Source organism: Dreissena polymorpha, chromosome 3 (genome assembly GCF_020536995.1).
Source record: "Dreissena polymorpha isolate Duluth1 chromosome 3, UMN_Dpol_1.0, whole genome shotgun sequence".
Classification (NCBI taxonomy): domain Eukaryota; kingdom Metazoa; phylum Mollusca; class Bivalvia; order Myida; family Dreissenidae; genus Dreissena; species Dreissena polymorpha.
The window spans coordinates 49729339-49753633 of NC_068357.1; the positions used below are offsets into that span (position 1 = coordinate 49729339).

A 24295-nucleotide genomic window follows, 5' to 3' on the forward strand; every position below is an offset into this window, starting at 1 on the left:
GGGCGGGCATGTTTTCCTGAGTGCGCGTGTGTCTGTGTGATGTTTTTTACACCGCATTTTTCTAAATCTCCATAAAAAAAATTACAATTAAGATCATACACAAATTAATGGCAGTTAACAGGAATGGGAGTGTCTCTCATGTGTTTTGTCGATTAACGAAGTTATAAACAAGTGGATCATAAACTTCGCTTTAGAATCATGTATTCAATTACATTCTGAGAATGTTAATTATTTTCCCCCGCATATATTCGCTTTCATAATTACATTTAAGTTGATTTAAAGGAAATATGTATAACGTAGCCATTAATAACGATGTTAGTTGGTGTAAGGTATGATAATATATATAATTAATGTTATATTTATCGTGATAATATAGTACTAACGCTTGCTACACCTCGTTGCATATCTGTGCAAACGGTTCCATGTAGCAAATACATCTGTAACTGGTAGGAAGAAACCACAAAATACACTGGCGAAATAAATGATGTTTGATCTTTATTATTTATATCATATCATTTTATTGGGTCTACCGCTCTTTCGCGTCAATAAATGATTGCTCAATCAGATTTGATCATTTTATCCAATGTGACCACTAATTCCATTACATGTTCGGCAAAGGATAACAAAACCGTTGCTTCTTTATCTACTATCAAGAGATTTTCTCGACGTTTTTTAAAGTGATGAACTATACAAACAAATAGTTAAACATGACCATCAGATGTAAGTTGGCTTGTTCATGAATACGGTTTTTATTAATGTTACAATCACATGGTTAACAGGATACCTGAAGAAACGTTTGAATATGAGTTGTTTTGTGAATAAACGACCATATATAATTGCTTCCCGTACTAATTTTGTATAACGTTATTATTGTCACAACCTGATAAACTGTCGCCAAAACGCCCAGTATTATTCAATGAACAGTTAAATTTGCAAGACAATCTCCTGTCAGAATGACAAATTGTCGAAGCCAGTTTTCAGTGACATTATAAGTAGTTCGCCAAATGTTCGCCACTATTGTTAGGCAGAAGACCAAAAGTCCACCATTTGAAGGCTTTAAGTCCTTTAACTTTGTTACATTATTCCATGGATGAGAAGATACACACATTTATCAAAATTATAAAAGCAATTTTGGAGATCATTACTTGTCTGGCAAACGTACGTCATAAGAAACTCGAAATAAATGTAAGTATAATTATGACACTCTTTGTAGAATGAATACGATTCAAATTTATTTATTCAAATATTCTAAGTAAACCTTTTAGCGCTTGGCGCCCCAAACAATTGTTCTTATCATTTCACGCGGATCAATGCCGACTTATCTGTATGTTGAACCATGAAGTGTTTAACTGGGAGAAACAATCCATTAAAGCATACTGGATACAACCCAGATGCTTGACTAACCAGTATTTGCATTAAGATGAAAAAGGCGTGGAAATAGCAAGACAGTATTATTCACTCGGAGTCATTCTAGTTCTCTAAAAATATTTTTACCGAAAATATGTGTGCGTCATTTTGTATGTGTTTACCTATTTCATTGTACAAGAAATACATATATGTAGAAAAAAATGTGAAAATGCAATTATGACATATTTCAAAATGTTATTTAAGTTATTCTGTAATAGTCTTCCAACACGAAACACATCTAATAAACAATAGGTGAGATGTTATAAAGAGTATATACACAAACATGAAACGATTAGCATTACTTCAACGTGAAGTAAAATATATCATATATTTTCGTATTGTGTATATTTGGTTCACTAAAATCGATTATCACTGACAACGATGTTACTTCTATTTCAAATATTTAATGGCGTGTATACTTGTAGGAGAAAGCTAAACTATTCAAAAGACAGTACAATCACGGTTTCTCCACAGCATTTTTAATAATGTTAAATTATAAATTAAATTGCTTTTTAAGATTTGACACTCAATACAATTTATTTAACATGATAGAACCGACCCTGATATGTTTAATTGTTTCTGCGAAAATGACGATTAAATTTATGAGCAATGCCTTTTATGGTTTTTACTAGCCCTTTATGGAGGATAACATCCATAGCTTTTCCAGTAATGATTGTAATCGTTTTAAACTAAAAATAATTGAATTAATGACTTTATCCCTCACAAATCGTATTTCTATGGCATACAATGTTTTCAAAAAGAATGGTTCGTTAACTTTTGTAAATGTTTAAACATAGAACAAATGAATTTTTCCACCGCGTGAATTTTCAGAACATCTGAAAACTGTTAAAAACAAAATAATATTTTAATGTGAAATTCGTTTTAATAGCAGTGTTAATGTAAATATACTGTATTCCGTTGTTTAAAAGTTTTCCGAAATGTACTAAAGATCGTTTTAGAATAATTTTATATTCACTACATAAATACAATGATCTGATCCAAGACAGCTTAATCTGTTTACAGTATGCTTACATATCTACCATCCGAAGTAAACCCTTGTCCTAGCTTTGAATAATTGTTGAACTGTTAACGTTAATCCAGACAAAAACAAGGACAATTGATTCAATTTATATAGGAAATCTCTTTTTGAAGTGGGTTCAAAAAAGCATTTTTCAAACAATTTGATAATAAGTTATTTTATTACGGCGGAAAATATACTTATAGGAGTTTATTTTCTTTTTTCCTGATTAATAACATAAAACAGTTAATCAACGTATTCTTACGTCGGCTAACTGTATAGTCCTCGGAATATTGACGGGGTACGTTCATTCACATTAATAATGAAAATTTTATTATATAAATCTTAACAAACCATTATACGTGTATGTTGAAGAACACATACAAAAGACAACAATACGGTTGTGATTGACTTTCTATTGCATGTGAATTAACTTCATGAAGTTATCGAGTTTAAATTACAGGGATGTATTCCTTAAATTTCTTTTGCGTTTTTCCTGTCATAATTTCGGTAAGTGCGGTTTGGGTAAATGACAAACAAGATGTAATTCAGTATGAATGCAGGCACGTTTACCTACGTTCACTTTCTGTATTTCCCCTTTTTAGTTGTTCGCGCTAGCGGGTAACTAATGTAGAGGGAGTTTTACAAGTCAGTTTGCTCTACTACGCGAGGAACGATAACCACCGCATCTGCCTGTTTATACTTCACCACTGGTACACTGCAGACAGCGAGTGTATGTATGTAATCAATAGTGTTTAACAGCTTGTGCGACGACATTGGCCAGTCTAGTGTTTAACAGCTTGTGCGACGACATTGCCCAGTTTATCATTGAAATCTGTACTTATTGGCTGCTTTCAGGGAAAACGGGGCTTAATATATGTCAAATAAGATTAGCCTGTGCACACTGATTAGCCTGTGCAATGAGCGCAAGCTAATCAAGGACGACACTTTTTGATTTTAAGTTGTTTTTCGTTTAAAGAGAGTCTCTGGTTTTGGGATGACAATTGATGCATATGCATTCAGCCCTGTTTTCCCAAAATGAAGCTTAAATTATCTGTTGTATTAATGATTTGGAAAAAAGATAAAAGTGATAATAACTTCAAAGTAACCTCGCTGACAAAACAAATAAACAAAATAACTTTTAAATCAAATAAACAACCATTGAGTTCTAAATGTTAACCTTGTGGCATTTTTAGTAAACATCTAAAAGGAACTTTTTCATAGTTTGTAATTAAATGCTGAATATTGATAAAAGTAAACATTGGATCTTAATAGCTCCATTAAAAAAAAACAAGAATAAAAAAGAAAAAAAAAGTTACCCTCAACTGTGCTCGAACCACTGACCCCTGGAATAAAAGTATATCGTTTAGACCACTCGGCAATCCTTGCTCATACCATGAGAGATGTATTTTATACTTTATATGTATAAGCAATCATCGTAGAATGAAAAAAAATATAACGACAACAACATAACTCTCCAAATTATTAAAGAGTTTAATTTTGTCAATTTACCAAAACGTGAAAAGGTCCCTTTAATGTCTTCAGACTTGCAAATTGAATGAGTTCAGATCTTACATCAAGAATAACAGGTTTAGTGGTTGCCTGTTAGCCTGGGGCCAGTAGATTTAAGCCCAGGAAACTCAATTTCAAAAGTTGGTTACAGTTGGGCTAAAAAGCAGGGCAACTAGCTTTTTCAAAGCTTGAACAACTCAATCCAATTAAACATAGAATACAAATTGGCGACTGTGGATCAATTAGGCCTAGGAAATGATTCAATTCCGTCTCACAACAAGACAAAATGCATTAAAAATTTGTAATGTCGGCAAGATTGTTGCTCAATAATTTAAAGAAAATAGATAAAGTATTAGATACACACAGCATAATATGTACATGATTCTATGCTTGTTATTCTTTAGCAAGGCAACCAAAATTCTAAAGATGGTTGCCAGTGCAGCAACCAAAATCGAACAAAAGAGACATTTATTTGTTATTTTGTCAAAGTTATCTCTATAACATAAATATGAGGATAAACACTGCACACATATCTCGACCTGTGCTTTAAGACACACTCTTTATAAATGTGAATGGGTTGTGTTTCTTTCAAACTTGCGATATAAAAAGCTATAACATAATTTTGAAAACTGAGTTGCGTCTAAGATTATGCAATAACGAACAACTTCAGTGCCTTCGGCGCTTTGATTACCATTGTAAACTGAAATGTAAAACAGTACGAGTCTGACGTAGCAATAAATCAAACTGGATGGTTCTTCTCTGCTTTTAATTTGAATACAGTTCGAATCAAAATTGATTCACGCCACGTGCATATATATTTTTCAGCCCTTATTAACTATGGTAACGAATAACATGTGTCAAGAAGCAGTCACTTAGCGGTGAGAGAAAACCGCCCTAAGGTGCTAGTGGTTCAACCCCATTATTTGTTTTTGGTTTGCTGAATGCTTATTTAACATGGTAGGAATATTGGCATCAACACAAGCACTTCATGCGAAGCTTTTGAAAAACCAACAAAAAACGAACACAATTTACATAGTGATGGTATTGTTTTGTTGCTTACTTGCGTATTGAGTCTATTATGCCTGACAGTGGTGTGCATCAAACGGTGCTCAAGAACACGTTGTGAACAGAAATATATTCATTGACACGATATGTAGAAAACTGTATTCGTGTTCATGCTGTTCATCAAACATTATTTAAGCAAACTGCGTTTATGTACATGATGTGAATCAAACTTTATTCATGTACGTGATAATCAGAAAACTGTTTTCGTGATAATCATATGCAGAAAACGGTATAGACGTATTGACATATTATTCGTGAATATTGAAAGTAGAAAACTGTTTTCATGTGTAAGATTTTCAGAAAACTGTATTCGTGTGCATGCTATGCCGCAAAATGTTTGTATATACATGACATACAGCAAGCTGTATTAATATGCATTAAAGCACTAAACTTATATATATTATGCATAACACTATATTGAACAGCATAATTAGCAGTGAACTTTTTTTCAAAAAAATGATGTTTTATCAAGTGTATTTATGAACAAAGCATTCAGACAACTGCATATAAGACTATGACATGCAGAACATCGCAAAGATGCACATGAATTTAATACAATATATACATGTATATGACGTTAACTGAACCGTATTCAGCAATATGTATTTGCTTCCAACTATATTCATGTCTTTAAAGTACAGCGAACCGTATTGATGCACATGGTGAGCAGTAAACTGTATTAATATATATGATGTGCAAAATAGTGCATTCTGGTACTTTATGTGCATCATGCATTTGTTTTGCAGTAAACTATATAAATGTTCATATTATTCATCAATCTGTTTTCATGTGGATTGTATGCTGTCAAATGCATTTATTTATATGATGTGCAGCATTCTAAAATCTGTATTCAAGTATAGGATATGCAGCATACTGTGTTGAAGTCTTTGTTTTAAGATTACGCCATATTGTATTTATGTGCGTACTTTGATGTAAATTGTAATCAGTCACATGATGTACGTCAAACTCCATCCATGTAATAGACGCAGGCAAACGTGTCGTATGCACACAATGTGAACCAAACTACGTTCATGATGCACAAGATGCATAACACACTGTTTTCATGAACACGACGTATTACAAACTGTTTTGCATATACATGGCATATTCGTGATTGCATGCGTATAACAAATGGTATTTATGTACATCATTAAAATGCACCTATACAAAAAAAAACAACAACGAACTGTCTCCAGATACTTTACAGGTACACCATTGTCAGCTGTGTTTATCTACACGACGTATGGCAACGGGTGTTTATGTAAACGAATTGTAGCCATCTGAAAATATTTACATGATTACAGCGACATGAATTCATAAACATTATCAGCATTAAATTGCAAAACTGTACATAATATACGACAAGATATTGCCATGTAAGAAACTCGCAGCAAACTGCCTTTATGAATATTATCAGCATACTGTTTCAATCTACATGATAGGCAGCAAACGTCAGTAATGTGGATGATGTGCCACAAAATGTATTCATATACGCGATGTGTAGCAAACTGCAGTCATGCGGATGTTTTGCCGCAAACTGTTTATATATACGCGATGTGTAGCAAATTGCAGTCATGTGGGTGATGTGCCACAACATTTATTTATAAATTCGATGAGTATCAAACTGCACTCATGTGGATGGTGTGCGACAAAATGTTTTCAAATACGCGATGTGAAGCAAACTGCAGTCATGCGGATGATCTGCGACAAAATGTATTGAAATATGCGATGTGTAGCAAACTGCAGTCATGTGAATGATGTGCGATAAAATGTATCTATAAACGCGATGTGTAGCAAACTGCATTAATACGGATAATGTGCGACAAAATATATGCAAATACGCAAGGTGTAGCAAACTGCAGTCATGCGAATGATGGTGCCAAAACATGTATTCATATACAAGATGGACAGCAAACTGCAGCCATGTTGATAATGTGCAACAACATGTTTTCATATACGCGATGGGCAGCAAGCTGTTTTCATATACATGATGTTCAGTAAAATGTTATCATATACACGGTGTGTAGAAAACGTTTTTATGCACATGATTTGCAAAACATGCACATATTGGTACGCAAAATAAATTCAACTACATAATATACTGTGCCCTGTATTCATGGGCATGATGTGCAGCAAACCATACGTATGCACATGTAACTGTATCAGGTACGTGGTGTTCAATGGAGAGTATTCATGTTCATGGTGTGCAACTAACTGTCTTAGTAAATATGATTGTCGGAAAATTAAAAACTGTATGCATGTGTATGATGTATCGATAAGTCCAGAAAACTGAATTTATATTTATTATACCTCACTTTTATTTACAATGCTAAACTCCCATAGGCCATCGTGACATAGAAATACTGTCAGACTCAGCGGGAATAAATTTACTGTCCAAAATATACTGTATTCCGCTGCCATAGCAATCACGTGCCACCAGCGGGAAAAAATTTACTGACAAAAAAATACTGTATCCCGCTGCCTTAGCAATCACGTGCGGAATGTTCGAAAAATTTACTGTCCCATTCGCGCATGCGCAGTACGCAGTTTTGCGTGTCCGTTGTATTTGGATAATTAAAATATCGATTGCAGCTGAAACTGTGCTGTGGATTAGATTAATGCAATTATTTAAGCTTTGACAGGAGTCAAAAAGAAAATCAATTTAGTATAAACGACACGCTTACCTCAAAGGAAACTTTAATCCAATGCAAATAACAATAAAGTTACAACGATATACACTTCCAGTGTCTGTTCTTAAGGTGTTATGCATGACAAACACACAATCCGAAATACGTTTTGGATTCGTTCGATACATTTAACAAATATTTTACTGTTAAAAAAACCACCACGTCCATATTGTTGTCCCAAAATGTTTCGTCACCGAAATGACGTCACACAAGTACGTCATAAATTGCGTAATCAAGTGATGAAAATAAAATACGGAAAGCTGGTTCTGTAATATATTTTTAAAGAAATAATTGACGATTAAGAAAATTGATGGGATAAATTGATTACTAGGTCGGTGCCGAATAAAGCAAAGTTCATTTTGCTCTGCCCGTAAATCTGAACCACCCAACATATTAATCATGTTAATGGTTGTTCATTGCTGAAATTAAATTCAATTAGATCTATTGAATATTAAAATTGTTCATGGTTCATATAAATTGTTCATGTTTGAATAGTTTATTCGGTATAATAAAATAAATATTACATGTCTGACAGGGTGACAGTAAATTTGTCAACTTTCGGAAAAATACTGTCAACCTTGGCTTCGCCTCGGTTGACAGTATTTCCTCAAGTTGACAAATTTACTGTAACCCTGTCAGCCATGTAATATTTATATAATATACTATGCGATCTGTATTTATGTACATGCTATGCACCAAACTGTATTTATGCGCATGATGTGCTCTACGGTTAATAAATATACACAATGTGCATTTAACCATATTCATGTATATGATGATAAGCTAACATTTTTAATATTATAATTTTTACAATACTGTATTCATATATATATTGCATCCAAAAAAACTGCATTTAAGATTATAAAACGCAGTAAACTGTACTTATATTCAGTATGTGCAGCATGAATAGGTTGTGCAGCAAACTATATAAATGCTTATGATATGCATCAATCGGCATTTTTGTTCATGGTAGGCTGCAAACTGTAATTATTTACGTATACATTAACACTTGTACATCAAATGCAGCATACTGTGTTGATGTTAACGATTGCGGCAAATTGAATCAATGTGCGCACGGTGCTGTAAATTTTACCACATGGTGTGCATTAAAAAGTATCCATTAATACGACGTTCAGCAAACTTAATTTAACTTAGGTGAAGTACACGACGTATAGCAAACTGCATTCATGCATACGATATATATCAATCTGTTTTGACGTACACAACATCATGTGTTTATATACATGACGTATAGATGTATTCATGTATACAGCGTATACTGAACAGCACACTTCAAACTATATCCATAAAAATAACAGGCACATGGTCTTTTTGTAAACGACGTAAAGTAAACTGTTCTAATGTTAACAAAGTGTAGCAATCGGTATTCGTGTACATGATGTTCCGTGAACTGTATTCATGTACATGATCAGCATCTAGTTGTATTAATTTACATAATGGACAGAATTCTATAGTCATGCAAGCAACGTGCCGTATACTTCATTTGATCATCATGAACTGTTTTCATGTAAATGATTTGCAACAAACTGTATTCAAAGCAAGACGTAAAGCAAACTGAATTCATGTACATGATGTGTCGCAAAATGTATTCATTTATGCGATTGGCAGCAAACTGTATTCATGTACATCAAGTGCAGCAAACTGTATCCTTGTACATGATGTTCAGCAAACCATTTTCATATACACAATAGATGTTCGGCAAACTCTATACAAATACATAATAGATGTTTAGCAAATTCTATTTGTATACACAATGGATATGAAGCAAATTATATTCCAGTACATGCTGGAGAGCAAACTTTGAAAATGATGTGTAGAAAACCTGCTCTATGCAAATGTGACGGTTTAACTGTATTCTGTAACGTGGTGTGCAATGAAGTATTCAAACTGTGTGTATTTAACTTATGTGATGTGGAGCAAACTGCATTAACATGCATGATGATCACCAAACAATACTTATTTGCATAGTATGCAGCTAATGCGCCAAATACTAGGCACTAGTACATTGTCTAAAAGCGATGGCATGCTTTTGCTTCAAGATTCCTGAAGGTACTTGAAATCTTCTGCGGTGGCAATAAATCTTTATAACGGACTCCGCATGGGACAGGTACCGGTGTTGGGTTAATTGGTGTACCTTCGAACACAGCAGGTGCTACGCTTTATACTGTTGTTCAATGCTTGACAGTATACTGTTGTTTCCAGCTGTTATTTGTTAATCTACTGCTGTTCAATGTAACGTGCTTTTTGCTTACTTGGTCTTTGTTTAACATTTTAATAAATTAAACTAAATGCAGTATATCGTATTGAAAACAACTAAGATATGACTTGGTTTTAAAGTTTTCAATCATTACACCGGACAGACAAAAACTCAAATATGTAAGGTCTGGGTTGTTATTGTGTATGATGTTTCAACGTATATATCTAAACATAAAACTGACACAAAATGTCTGTTGTGGTATAGATGGAAAGAATGTAAAGCGGAGCGCTTGTTACGATGCAAAAATGTAACGAGACCTTATTTATTAAAACACTTAAAGGTACCGTCAACCACAAACGACGAAAAGAGAAAAGTTCTAAAATACCGTTTTGTTGTTACAATAATTAGTTTATATTGATTAAAATATCACGACTGGTATATTACATTACTTGAAAAAAGTTCATAATTTCATTATATTCGGTAATAACATTTCGCGATGTGAAATCGAAAGTACATCACGAAAATAGGTGACATAACGATATATACACAATAAATAACCTAAGTAGATTTATCATTTTATATATAACATATATACAATTTATTACGCATGCACAAATTGCATTCCTGGGCTTACCACGTGACGATGATGATCAATCTACTTGCGTCATTTACAGTTAACTTGTAGTTAACTAATAGACATACCCAGTTAAATTGTATTACCGAATATACTGAAAATATGAAAAGTTAACAACATTTTTCAAGTAATTTACGATACCAGTCGTGGTATTGTAATCAAAATAAAATAATAATTGTAATAAAATACGGTATTTTAGAACTTTTCTTTTTTCGTCGTTTGTGGTTGATGGTCCCTTTAAACATAACACCGCATTTAATATGTAAATTAACCCCACGTTTTCTTGTGCAATTATACGACCTACATGTAACGTAATGTATCAGGTCATGGTCGTATATAAGTATAGAACAGTACACGCCGTAATTATGTGGTTCACGTACCAGGTTCATACATTGAATGCAACCTTGTGGTAATATATAAGACCTTGATTGGGTTTATTTCGGGAACATTTCACAACAATACACGAACCACGTGCAAACACTACCTTCGAATGAGGTAACATGTATAAGACATTATTACTCCAACTAATGAGCTCGTAGATAAGACCTCGTTATCGTCATGCTAATACATCCAATTTTGAAATATATATTTTGAAAACTGGAGCGTGTACTAATTATACTGCATTTTGAGTACAGCCAATTGTCAATATATCATATGTTATGTTTATTCAAATGAGTGCATTGCGTAAATGTATTCTTATTGATATCTCTTGCAAAGTGTTTGTTAAACATGCGTGATAATTTATTTAACTTTCGACGTAACTTAAATGGTTTATTGATTGTGCAACACTTGGTATTAGACAGAAAATACCACAGATTAACTGACTTTAGAGAAACTCCTGAATATATCGATCAAGAAAGTATATATGAAACGTTAAACATTTCACATGTTTACTTCGTTGAGCTTGGGTTTATTTTCTAACGTTTTCATTTTTTTTGGCATTCGCAACAGTGGTATTAATTCTTGTCTTCATGTATTATCTACCTACCTTTTGCACGAGGTCATGTTCTTCATAACTCAGTAGAGGAATCGATACGCACTGATCATATCTTTAATGATATTTCTTCCCACTTTCCTTGGAATGCAGTTATATCACGTTCACATCACCACGGTGTAGCACGTGCTTTCATTTACTTGCGCGTGCCTTAATCCGCCATCAATTATCTCCTAGTCACACATGCTACGTATGTGCCACACAGAGTTGTGCATGTATGTTGGTAGATCCACGCGAATTCACACACGTCGCGTTTTTATTTCAATCGCTTATATCCCTCATTCACCATACAAAACATGTATTTTTATTTAGCATTCGGCTCATCAATTTTAATACTCCGTGCACGTTTCACGATGCGCTATTTTCTTTTTGTTTACCGCGTCGTTAGCCAATGGTGGGTACAAAAATTCAAGGTACGAAATGATGCGGTTTCTCACAAGTAGTTTATCTCGGAGGGGAATATTCCGCAGGTCTTTTATCGGATATTGGGGTATTTGTGTTTTACAAGTGAATTAAAATTGGCGTATTATTAATTCTGTTTCTTGGGAATTGTGCTTTTCAGGGAAAATGCGATTACGTTACCTGTGCGATTATTTTATTGTATGAGATATAAAGTTTTAGACCGGCGTCGGAAGGCAACTGTCATAAGAAGTTTATATACACGTATAACGTTTTAATGCACGTCGACGCATGGTTATTATTGTTATAATGTTTGTATTTTTAATCAGGTTCTTTTATTTGCAAACCAGCAAATTAAGAGCGACAGTATCCGTTCAATTCATAGTTTAAAACCGTTCTTTTATTTGAACAAAACATATTCATTTCATAACAAGTTGTTAAAAATGTTGAACTGACATCCTTATTGTATTTAAATATGGTTACAAAAATAATTGTACTATGTATTACCATACAATTCGTTCACCGTTGAAACTAAATTCAATATTTATAATTTAATTATAGCCAAAACTGACGTGCGCATGATTGTTTAGACATTTTGAGTGGCACATTTAAAACAAAGGGAAACAACCTTTAAGATTTGTTTTGGTATTTGTGTTTGTTGCTTTTGCACCATTTTCAATAGTGATTTCAACCATAGTGATTGTCCACAAGCGCATAAAACAATCCGGAGGAACTTATATTTACCAGCAATCAAAACGATAGTAAAAAAGTGAGTTCAAATATATATCAGGCATTATGTTAAGTTAACATGAATACTGCTACATAAAAATGATATACGTTTGTTGATAATAACAACAATGAAGCGTCTGCGAGTGATCACGCAACATGTACAGCAACCAACAACATTTGTCTACAATATATGTTAAAAATAATAATCGTATTATTTCCATTCCGATTAAAGCTCATACCATTTATGCAAATCTTTAAATGGTAAATGGATTGCATAATATAACAGTGACATATTCCATAAAAATAATTACAGTAGATCAACGTTTCATCTAAATTTAGTTAGTCTCCAGTTAAAATATATCAACAATACTTATCACATAAAATTCAATTTATCTTCATGTAAATATGTGTATATGTATGTTTGTCCTTATCGTGTGCATGCGAATTAAACCAAATGTTTGCGGTTCGCATAAATAATATTGCTGAAGAAGCCAATATGGAAAAGAGTGGTGCATCCAAAAGAGATTCTCGGGAGCTGCACATACGCAATTGTTTGCCATATGGGAAAAACATGCAAACGAATAATGGTTTCGCAAAGAGATCGATCATCATCAGTTGCATTCACGTAAGCTTCTGTCAGAAATGCGATGGGTAATGTTGAACCTTCTCTCTCGCGTTGCTTGTTAGTTGCACTTACTTTAAAACAATGTTAGTGACATTGAGAGTCATTAAAAATATAAGAATGCGAAGCTACCTATGATTTGAACAGTAAAACTAGGAATATCAAAGATATCTCGATAATTTAAATGTCGTGGATATTTCGGAAAGAAGAATGACTTGTGTGTGTAACTAAGTTTATGGAGTCCTTCCGAAACTACAGCTGCATTATATGAAGACCCAGAATATCCCAGTATACCTATTTAAAGGGGCCTTTTCACAGATTTTGGCATGTATTGAAGCTTGTCATTAAATGCTTTATATTGATAAATTTTAACATTGGACCTAAACATCTCCAGTAGATAAAAACAAGAATAAAATTAAACAAAGGAAAAAAGTAACCCTGAACATGGCTCGATCCACGGACCCCTTGGGTCCTGGAGTAAAAGGTCCCCCGCTTAGACCACTCGACCATCCGTGCTCTTGCTATTAAGGGCTGTATTTTGTACCTATATAAGCAATCCTCGTAGTTTCCCAAAATATAACGACAACAACAGAACTTTCCAAATTATTCAATCGTTTGCAACGTTGCAACGCTTTATAATTTTCACGTTTTCAAATCGTCAGAAGATGCATATCATTGATATTTTAGAGTACGGTAAATGTTCAGTATTACTATTTCCTCACAAATATCATAACTAAAACGCAAATTTTTGAATCTGAAATTTTTTTTTTAATTTTGTCAATTTACCAAAACGTGAAAAGGCCCCTTTAAATAACTTAGTGGCCTTACTAATTCTCGGACGAATGTCGAATCGAACTTGTACATTCCATCTATTTCTATATGTACACTCTATGTAGAAAACTGTATTCGTGTGAATGTTGCTAGGCAAGCTGTATTTGAGCACATGCTAGGCAGCAAACCGTATTTATGTACACGGTGTGCTGCAAACTTTGTAGATGAACATGATGTGAAGCGAATTGTTAAAAATAGTTTTAATATGTAAGACGGTCAGAAAACTGTTTCATGTATGATGCTCAGAAAACTGTTTCATGTGTGATGTTATAAAATCTGTATTCTCTTGTATGAAGTTCAGAAAACTGTATTCATGCACTTTATGTTTAGCAAACTTATTCATGTGCATAATGTGCACCAAACCGTATTCATGTCCATGATGTAAAATATACAGTATTTATGTAAATAATGTGTAGAAAACTGTATTTATGCACTGTATTTGCAGCATGAATATGTCGTTATTGAAATTATGTTTATGCAAATATAATGCAGCATTGTATATTCGTGTTCATGACAGGCAGCAAACTGCATTTAAGTACATTATGTGCAAACCGTTTTGTACATGACATGCATATAATGTATCCATGCTAACGATGCGCAGCAAATCATATTATCTACACCCCATTATGTGCAGCAAAACTGTATTCATTTGAACGACGTACAGCAACGTTTAATAATGTGTCGTGTTCTGAGAAAACTGGGCATAATGCATGTGCGTAAATTGGATTTTTGCTAAGAAGAGACTTCATTTAAACGAAAAATGTCATAAAAGCGGAAAATGTCGTCCCTGATTAGACTGTGCGGACTGCACAGGCTAATCTTGGACGACACTTTACGCATATGCATTATGCCCAGTTTTCTCAGGACGCGACTCAAATCATAATGCAAACAAAATGCACCCGATATGCAACAATCTGTTTTTATATACATAACGCATAACAAACTGCTTGCATAGATATGACGCATAGCAAAATGTATTATGGAACACAACGTATAGTGTAATGTATGAATGTCCATTACATACAGCAAACTGAATCCATAAATAGATCTGCATAAAATTATATCTATTTGCATTAGCCTCATCAAACTGAATTCGTATACATGGTGTGCAGCAAACTGTAATGCTCATGATGAGCTACAAACTGTATTAATGTACACGATGACTTGTGTAGAGAACCTGTTTTCATATACACTATGTTTAGATAACAGTATTCATATACACGAAATGTTGCACTGTATTCATGAACATTTTGTGCAGCAAACTCTATCATTGTTCGTGATGAGCAGCACACTGTGTTCGTGTCTATTATGTGCACCAAACGGTATTCGTGTACATGAGGTGCAGATAACTTACTTATTTTTAATTATATGCAGAGAACGACCTGACGTATGGGTACTAGTAACCACTATACACCTTGTTCGAAATGATGACATGCTTTTGCAGAAAGCTTCCAGTAGACAATTGCAATCTTCTACGGTGGAAATAAATCCCAATAACAGACTCCGCATCAGACAGGTACCCGCGTTGGGTTAATTGCTATTCCTACTTATACATCAGTTGCCGGGCATTATAGTGTTGTTCCAAACTGTCATGGATTTAGCTACTGCTGTTTAGTGCTACGTTTTTGTTTGGTGTTAACCCATTTATGCCTAGCGTCTAGAAAAAGGCCTTTGCAAACAGCGTAGACCCAGATGAGACGCCGAATGATGCGGCGTCTCATCAGGGTCTGCTCTGTTTGCTTAAAGGAATTTCTGTAAGAAATATTCTAAATATAGGAAAATATACTAGACATCCCTAATTTTGGAAATAAATTGATCCAATTTAGGATGACAGAGTCCACTAGGCTTAAATGGGTTGAAAAGATTGATAAAACGTACAGAAACAAAATTTAAGGTATATACTGTTCGTGGTTTTTATTTGTTAACAAACAAATGTATAAAATAAAACAGAAACCAAATGTCTTCTGTAGTATGCCTGCAAAATAACATAACGCGGACCGCACGACGAGACATTATTTATCGAAACATTTAAAACAAAAACAGCGTCTTAATTGTGTATATAAATCGCACTTTTTTTGTGCAATTATACGACCTGCATGCAATGTACTGTACCCTGTTATAGTCGTGAATATGCATTTAACATAAAACGCCGGTATTGTTCATTACTCGAGCCAGTTGCATTTATAGAATACAACCTCGTGGAAAATATAAGACCTTGATTGTGTTTATTTCGAGAACATTTCACAACGGTTATGCAACACACAAACCACGTGCACACACAGAACGCTCCCATGAGGTTATATATATTCGGAGTTAGACCATCCATTGCCCTCGTCGATAAGAACTCAGTACAAATGTATTCGCATTGATGCCACTGGCGATTCGATTGTTAAACATTCATGGTCGATGTATTAAATGTAGGCATTACTGACATGGTCTATTGATTATGCTATCATTTGTTAGATAGATTTATTTCAACATAAAATGCATAGATTTACATGGCAGCATGTTATATACACACAATCAGTAATAAAAAACAACCTGCATGTATAAACAAAGCCATGTCAATCAACATTATACGTTAAGGATTGCACAATAAAGGGTTTGCAATTAAACCCTTATTTCCATTGTGGTCATTTAGTTATAATATTCTATGACATAGGAGACAACGTTTTATATCACAGTATATAGTAATATCACAGTGAATAATATTGAAAGACATATGACATATTTAAGTTACACTAACCTAAATGCATAGAATATATTCTGATAAGTTCTAGACTAGACAATTATTAAGAAGTTATCACAATTTAAGTGTTTAAAAATTAACATAAAATTATTTGCCAAGCAAAAGAATAATCATACAGCAACTAGATAAGACACAATAAATCTATCTATATTGACATTCAAGTTAAATCAACAGTAAGAAATCTTAAAGAGAAGCACATTAAAAATCTATCTGGCTTAAAAAATGCTCCCTAACACTGTGTTTAAAAGATGGAATACTTTTGGCATCTCTGATATGCTGAGGAAGAGAGTTCCAGAGAGTACACCCATTGAAAGCAAATGACTTTTTGCCAGAACCCTTGACCCTTGGAATGGCAAACCTATTGCAATCATGCATGTTTAGATCAGTATTAGGAGAGTCTGACTGTGTTCTAACTCTGAACCTAGTATTCTTATTGTGAATATTACTGATTGGAGTAAAATTATCTTCCATATATTGCGGAGCCAACTTAGAGCTTATTTTAAAAACATGACAAAGTGTGATCTGGTTTACTCGACTTTCAATAGGCAATAAATCTATATCTATAATAAATCTATCTATCTATCTATTTGTTGCAGACAGAAAATTGCCGCAGATTAATGGACATTGCAGACAATCTAAAGTAAATTTATGAAGAAAGTTATTTTATGTAGAATATAAAAGATAATAAGGTTATTTCATTGAACTGGTCTATTTTCTTTCGTTTTATTTTGTGCGTTGCAACCAGAAATACAAAAATGGTATAATGTCAAGTGTTCGTGCATATTCTACCTACCTTTTGCACGAGGTCATATTCTTCTTTATAACTCAGTACATCGATTGATAATCACTGATCAAATATCTCGGATATCGCGTCCCATTTTCCTTGGAATCCAGGTATATTACTTTCACATCATCACGGGCTAACACGTGCTTTAATTTACTAGCGCGTGCATTAATCCACCATCAATTATCTCCTAGTTGTACATGCTAATTATATGCCCCCCAGAAATGTTTATTTATATTGCAGGCTTTTTCCGCCCTATGCCACGGGTCCGAAATTCGGCCCCATTCCCAATGCAAATCTGGTCGTTTTTTTCCCAATTGAAAAAAAAATTCCCAATTCAAAAAAAAAAAAAAATAATAATAATTTTTTTTTTTTTTTTACCCTTAAAATATTTAAGTTGACCTGATCCGGTGTAGATAATAGAAATTATTGCATAATTAAATTATCTGTTGCCTTGAATTTGTTTTAAAAACTGTAAAATATGTAAATGATTATTTAAGACTTTCCTTATTTTCCTCAAAATCCAGCGCTTCGCGCGATTTTTTTCACCTCATAAAAGGCCAAGCCTTTTCACCAAATTAAGATTAAAAAACCTGCACTTATCACACATGTTCATGTGTATTTTGTAAAATTTTAATAATAAGTTATCCAAATAATCGTTATTTACCAGTTAACGGCTTCTTTGAAATATAAGAAACACTATTTATATGCAATAATTTTTCCAAATTGAGCCAATTTTGCGATTAGTTTTTTCCCCAAAATGGGGGCTTTCACGACGCGAAATTCCCAAAATTCCAGTGTGGCGTTTTCCCAAAATGGAGCGGAAAAAGCCTGTATTGGTAGATCCACCCGTATACGAGCATGATTCACTTGTGGTGCAATTGCTGAATGATTTTACTCTGTTAAACATGCATCTGTATTAGGCATTCGGCTCATTAATTTTAATACTCCGTTTCACAATGCCCTACTTTCGTTTTGTTAAACGCATGGTTAGCAGCTCATGGGAACACAGATTCAAGGTACGGAATGATGCGAATTCTCGGATGCTGAGATTGTCTGTTATACCAATTGGTTTATCTCCGAGGTGAATTTTCGGGCATTTTTAAATCGTATATAGGTGTATTCATGTCAAACATAGTGAATTAATATTTGCGAGTTATTCGTTCAGTTTCTTGCCAATTGTTCTTTTCTGGCAATCACTATGGCTGCATTATCCGTCAATAATTTAATTAGGTATAAAGTGTAAGACTGTTGTCGGGAGGCAACGGTATTTAAAATTATATATGTATCAATCCACGCCGCCGCATGATTATATTTGTATACATGTAATACTCACGTTTTATTCGCAAATCAGCAAACCAACGAACTACATTATCCGTTCAACCAATAGTTTAAACCGTTCTTGTATCAAAAGTAAGCATATTCAGATGATTACTAAACATTGTTTAATTTGCAAAATTTTAATATTCGTCCAATGCTCAGCTGGAAAACTTCATTATTGATAATTCACTGTTTACAGCCAAACTGTCGTTCCTGTATTATTGAGAAATAATTAGTGGCATATTTAAAACAAAGGGAAAGAATTTCCGATTTTTTTGTTGCGTATGGTTATGCCCCCGGTAGGATGGCAAATAGCATTTGAACTGTCCGTCCGTCCGAAAACTTTAACATTGGCCATAACTGTGGTATATTGATACATGGTCCAAGGGAGATAAATCTTGTGAGTATGCTGCAATAGAACTGTAATAGTTATCTACCAAATGACGTAAGCTACTCTTCAATAAGAAGTTATAGTTGGTAGGATTATGATGAAATGAATACACTAAATAAAACCATTGAAACAGAGTAATGACTTGTTTCTGCGTTTATCCTGTGTTGTAAGGACACCACAAATTGGCGACGAGGACGAAACGAATCTACAATGTTCAGTGCATCCTAAGAACTAACTGTCAAGCGGTAAATACGTGCAATGGCGACGTACGGCCGAATTACGGAATTCGACGAACAGACTGAAGATTGGGGTCAGTACATTGAACGTTTAGGCCATTACTTCGTAGCAAACGAAATTGACGATAATGGAAAGAAACGGGCCATATTTCTATCAGTTTGCGGTAGTAAAATCTACAAACTCATGTGTGATCTGCTGTCACCAGCCAAACCTGGTGATAAAACATTCGCTCAACTGGCTGAAATTGTCAAAAACCATTTACAACCCAAGCCATCCGAAATCGTACAAAGATACAAGTTCCACAGTTGTTTCAGAACGAGTGACCAATCAGTATCAACCTATGTTGCTCATTTACGTCATCTTTCTGCTGACTGTAACTTTGGAGACACTTTAGAGCCTATGTTACGAGACAGATTGGTTTGTGGGGTAAACAATGACCGGATTCAGCGACGGTTACTGGCTGAGCGTGAATTAACTTTTGAAAGGGCATTAACAATAGCTCAGGGAATGGAACAGGCAGAGCAGAGTGCTGCAGATCTACAGAAAAATGAGAAATTAGGTGCAAATAGTCATTCTGTAAATAAGGTCAAACATGACAAACATTCCAACTATTCAAAGAAGCAGACTCCTCCATTGAAAGAGTGTTGGAGATGTGGGGGGAAGAAACATACTCCTCAAGAGTGTTTCTTTAAAGACAGTGAATGTTATATTTGCAAGAAAAAGGGGCATCTCAAGAAGAAATGTAAAGAAGCCCAAGAAGGTACTTCATCAAAGAACAAAAGTAGTTCAAGATACAAAAAGAAATCAAAGCATCTGTACTTAGATGGAAAAGAAGACAATAGTTCAGACAATGAGTATACCTTTTATAGAATGAATTCAAATAAAAGAGAGAAACCCATAGTTGTGAATTTTCTGTTAAATGGCATATCAGTCCCCATGGAAATAGATACGGGAGCTTCCAAGTCAGTCATATCGCGAAAGACGTTAAAGAACATAGACGGGAAAATGAAGCCAACTCATGTTAAGTTAAGGACATACACGGGGGAAGAGATACCAATCGTGGGCGAAACCATGATACGAGTATCCAGCGGAAACCAAACGCGCGATTTTACAGCGATCGTTGTCGAAGGCGATGGTCCAGATTTGGTCGGAAGAGACTGGCTTCAATCTATACAACTGAACTGGCATAGTATTTTTAAAACGCTCGAAAGTACTGATGAAAACGATTTAATTCGTGATTTTGAAGGCATTTTCGACGGCGAAAGAGGTACTTACCAGGGAATTAAAGCTAAGATAATACTTAAAGATGGGGCACAGGCCAAATACTTTAAGGCAAGAGCGGTACCGTACGCACTTAAAGAAAAAATTGGTAAGGAACTGGATAAGTTAGAGACAGAAGGTTCAATAAGGAAAGTACAATACTCAGAATGGGCAGCTCCAATAGTGCCAATAGTGAAAGAAGATGGAAGTATCAGGATATGCGGGGATTATAAAGTAACCATAAATCCTGCGTCACAATTGGACAATTACCCCATTCCAAAGACTGAAGATTTATTCGCGAACTTGAAAGGAAAATACTTTTCCAAGTTAGATCTCAGTAGCGCGTACCAGCAGATTGAATTAGATGAAAATTCAAGACAATACACTACAATCAATACTCACCAAGGACTTTACGAGTACAATAGACTTTGCTATGGAATATCTTCAAGTCCAGGAATATTCCAAAGAGTTATGGATAACATTGTACAAGGGCTAGAAGGAGTAAGGGTGAGAGTAGATGACATTTTAGTAGCGGGAAATACTGTGCATGAACACAACACAAGAGTACGCGAGGTTTTTAAGAGACTTCAAGAAGCAGGAATGAAACTGAAGAAAAGTAAATGCATCTTCATGGGTAAAGAAGTGATATATCTTGGACATAAAATATCAGAATCAGGGGTTGAACCACTTAAAGATAAAATTCAAGCAGTGGAAGCAATGGAAAGACCCACTGACAAGAAAGAGCTACAGAGCTATTTAGGGTTGATAAACTATTATTCGAGATTTCTACAAAATATCTCGACAGTGTTAGCGCCAATGTACTTACTTCTTCAAAAAGGAGAACCATTCACCTGGGGCAAACAACAAGAAGAGTCGTGGATTAAGTCTAAAAAACTATTAGTTGAATCAGACCTTCTAGTGCATTATGATCAAAGTAAGGAAGTCATACTTACATGTGATGCGTCACAATATGGAGTGGGAGCGGTATTATCTCACAAAATGGAAGATGGTTCGGAACGACCGATTGCTTTCGCGTCCAGAACATTAACAAAGAGTGAAAAGAATTATAGCCAGATAGAGAAAGAAGGACTAGCTATTATTTTTGGGGTTAAAAAATTCCATCAGTACTTGTATGCAAACAAACAGTTTTGTATCATTACGGATCATAAGCCTTTGTTAGGATTGTTCAAAGAGGGCAAAGGGACATCAATGATGGCTTCGGCAAGAATCGTTCGTTGGTCATTAATATTAAGTGCCTACAACTACATCCTTGTGCATAAGCCTGGATCATGCATAGGGCATGCAGATAGTCTGAGTAGATTTCCGCTAAAAACGGAAAATAAGGAACCACCAGTACCAGGGGAGACGATTCTGTTAATGAACTTCCTAGAAACAAGTCCCGTGACTTCAAAACAGATTAGACAATGGACAGCTAGTGATCCTGTTTTGAGTAAGGTGAAAACATACATTGTGCAAGGTTGGCCATTTGATGTTGACAATGACTATAAGCCATACTTTAACCGTCAAAGTGAACTGAGTGTGGTTAGTGACTGCATACTTTGGGGAACAAGGGTAATCGTACCACCACAAGGTCGTGAAATGTTACTAAATGAACTACATGATGGACATATTGGCATGAGCAAGATGAAAGCACTAGGACGTTCATATCTATGGTGGCCAAATATGGACAAAACATCGAACTTAAAGTAAAAGAGTGTCATACTTGCCAGATCAACAGTAAGACTGAAACCAAAGGACCATTACATTCATGGGATTGGCCTGGAAGACCATGGTCAAGAGTTCATATCGATTATGCTGGACCGTTGATGGGGAAAATGTTTCTCGTGATTATCGATGCGCATTCGAAATGGATGGACGTATATCCAACTTCAACAGCGACATCAGAGGCAACTACCGAGTTGTTACGACAATCATTCGCTACAAATGGATTACCAGATGTCATCGTTTCGGACAATGGAAGTTGTTTTACCAGTGACGAATTTCAAAAATTCATGACGCTTAATGGTATAAAACACATTACATCTGCGCCATATCATCCATCAACCAATGGATTAGCGGAACGAGCGGTTCAAACATTCAAAAATGGAATGAAAAAGCAAGGAGCAGGTTCGATACAAACGAAAGTATCAAGATTCTTATTCCATTATAGAACAACATGTCAATCTACAACTGGACAAACACCTGCAGAGCTGCTGCTTAATCGGAAGCTGAAAACTCGTCTGGATTTAATTCAACCAAATCTCAGAGAAAGGGTAGAGAGGAAGCAGTGCCAACAACAAATTAACCATCCCTGCAAGAGTAAAAGTGAATTTCAAGAAGGTGATCATGTGTATGTTAAGAATTACGGTGTTCATGGTGATAAGTGGTTAAAAGGTCATGTAATTGAGAAAAATGGTTCAGTGTCATTTAAAGTAAAGTTGAATGGTCAAAATGTGGTAAAAAGGCACATAGATCAGATGAAAAAGTGCTACGAAAATGAATCAAGTGAAAATGAGTGGGAAAAGAATGTTCCTTTTCACATTGATGAGTTGGAAAAACAACGCGATCAAGTGATTATTCAGGACCAAGAGCCTCCCAAGGAGAACACTGAAATGGTAACCGACCAAACACAAACAGTCGAGAAGTCTGCCAGACCAATCAGAGAACGAAGGAGACCTGTCAAACTGAAAGACTATGTGTAGACAAGAGCTGTTTGTTATACAATGTTTTCAAACTTTGTGTTAACTGAAGTAATAATGTTTTAAGTTACTATTTGTTTAAGACAATTAGAACAAGGATAGTTCTGCTTAGAAATTCTAACTGTTTCCAAATGTTGATTTATAGTAAAAAGTTAGTTTCTGGTTTTCAAAAGTAAACTTATGAAAAATCTAAGGAGGGGGATATGTGGTATATTGATACATGGTCCAAGGGAGATAAATCTTGTGAGTATGCTGCAATAGAACTGTAATAGTTATCTACCAAATGACGTAAGCTACTCTTCAATAAGAAGTTATATTTGGTAGGATTATGATGAAATGAATACACTAAATAAAACCATTGAAACAGAGTAATGACTTGTTTCTGCGTTTATCCTGTGTTGTAAGGACACCACAATAACTTTTGCAAAACTGAAGATAGCAACTTGATATTTGGCATGCATGTGTGTCTCATGGATCTGCACATTTTGAGTGGTGAAATGTAAAGGTCAAGGTCATCCTTCAAGGTCAAAAAATTAAAATACAATCAAAGGGAAGTAATAAACTTTAAAAGGGAGATACTTTCTAAACCTGCCGAATGATATATTGAAATTTTATTTCAAAGCGACGCAATAAGGGGCATTGTGGTCGGGCTACCGTAACCTCGTGAAGAGGCCAGTAGGACCTGTAAATAAACTCTGAAACACACGCAGGGGCATTGTGTTTCTGACAAACACATCTC

General features: G+C 34.8%; 2 protein-coding genes across 3 annotated transcripts in view; one reads left to right on the plus strand and one right to left on the minus strand.

The window, feature by feature from the left end:
- Positions 1–17846, minus strand: part of LOC127874082 (uncharacterized) — a 244947-nt gene extending 227101 nt beyond the window's left edge. Inside the window, exon 1 of one of the 2 annotated variants that reach the window (XM_052418198.1) lies at positions 17659–17846. In XM_052418198.1, the coding sequence (XP_052274158.1) occupies positions 17659–17675 (17 nt within the window). In that variant the 5' untranslated portion in view covers positions 17676–17846. Of the gene's footprint in view, positions 1–11529; positions 11949–17658 lie in introns of those variants that run through there. The other variant, XM_052418197.1, reaches the window with a different exon arrangement.
- A 1772-nt stretch (positions 17847–19618) lies between these two features.
- On the plus strand, positions 19619–22567 carry LOC127872212 (uncharacterized protein K02A2.6-like). Its single transcript, XM_052415541.1, has one exon. It carries the CDS (start codon positions 19619–19621, stop codon positions 22565–22567), a length of 2949 nt encoding a protein of 982 aa, XP_052271501.1.
- Positions 22568–24295: the final 1728 nt, after the last annotated feature.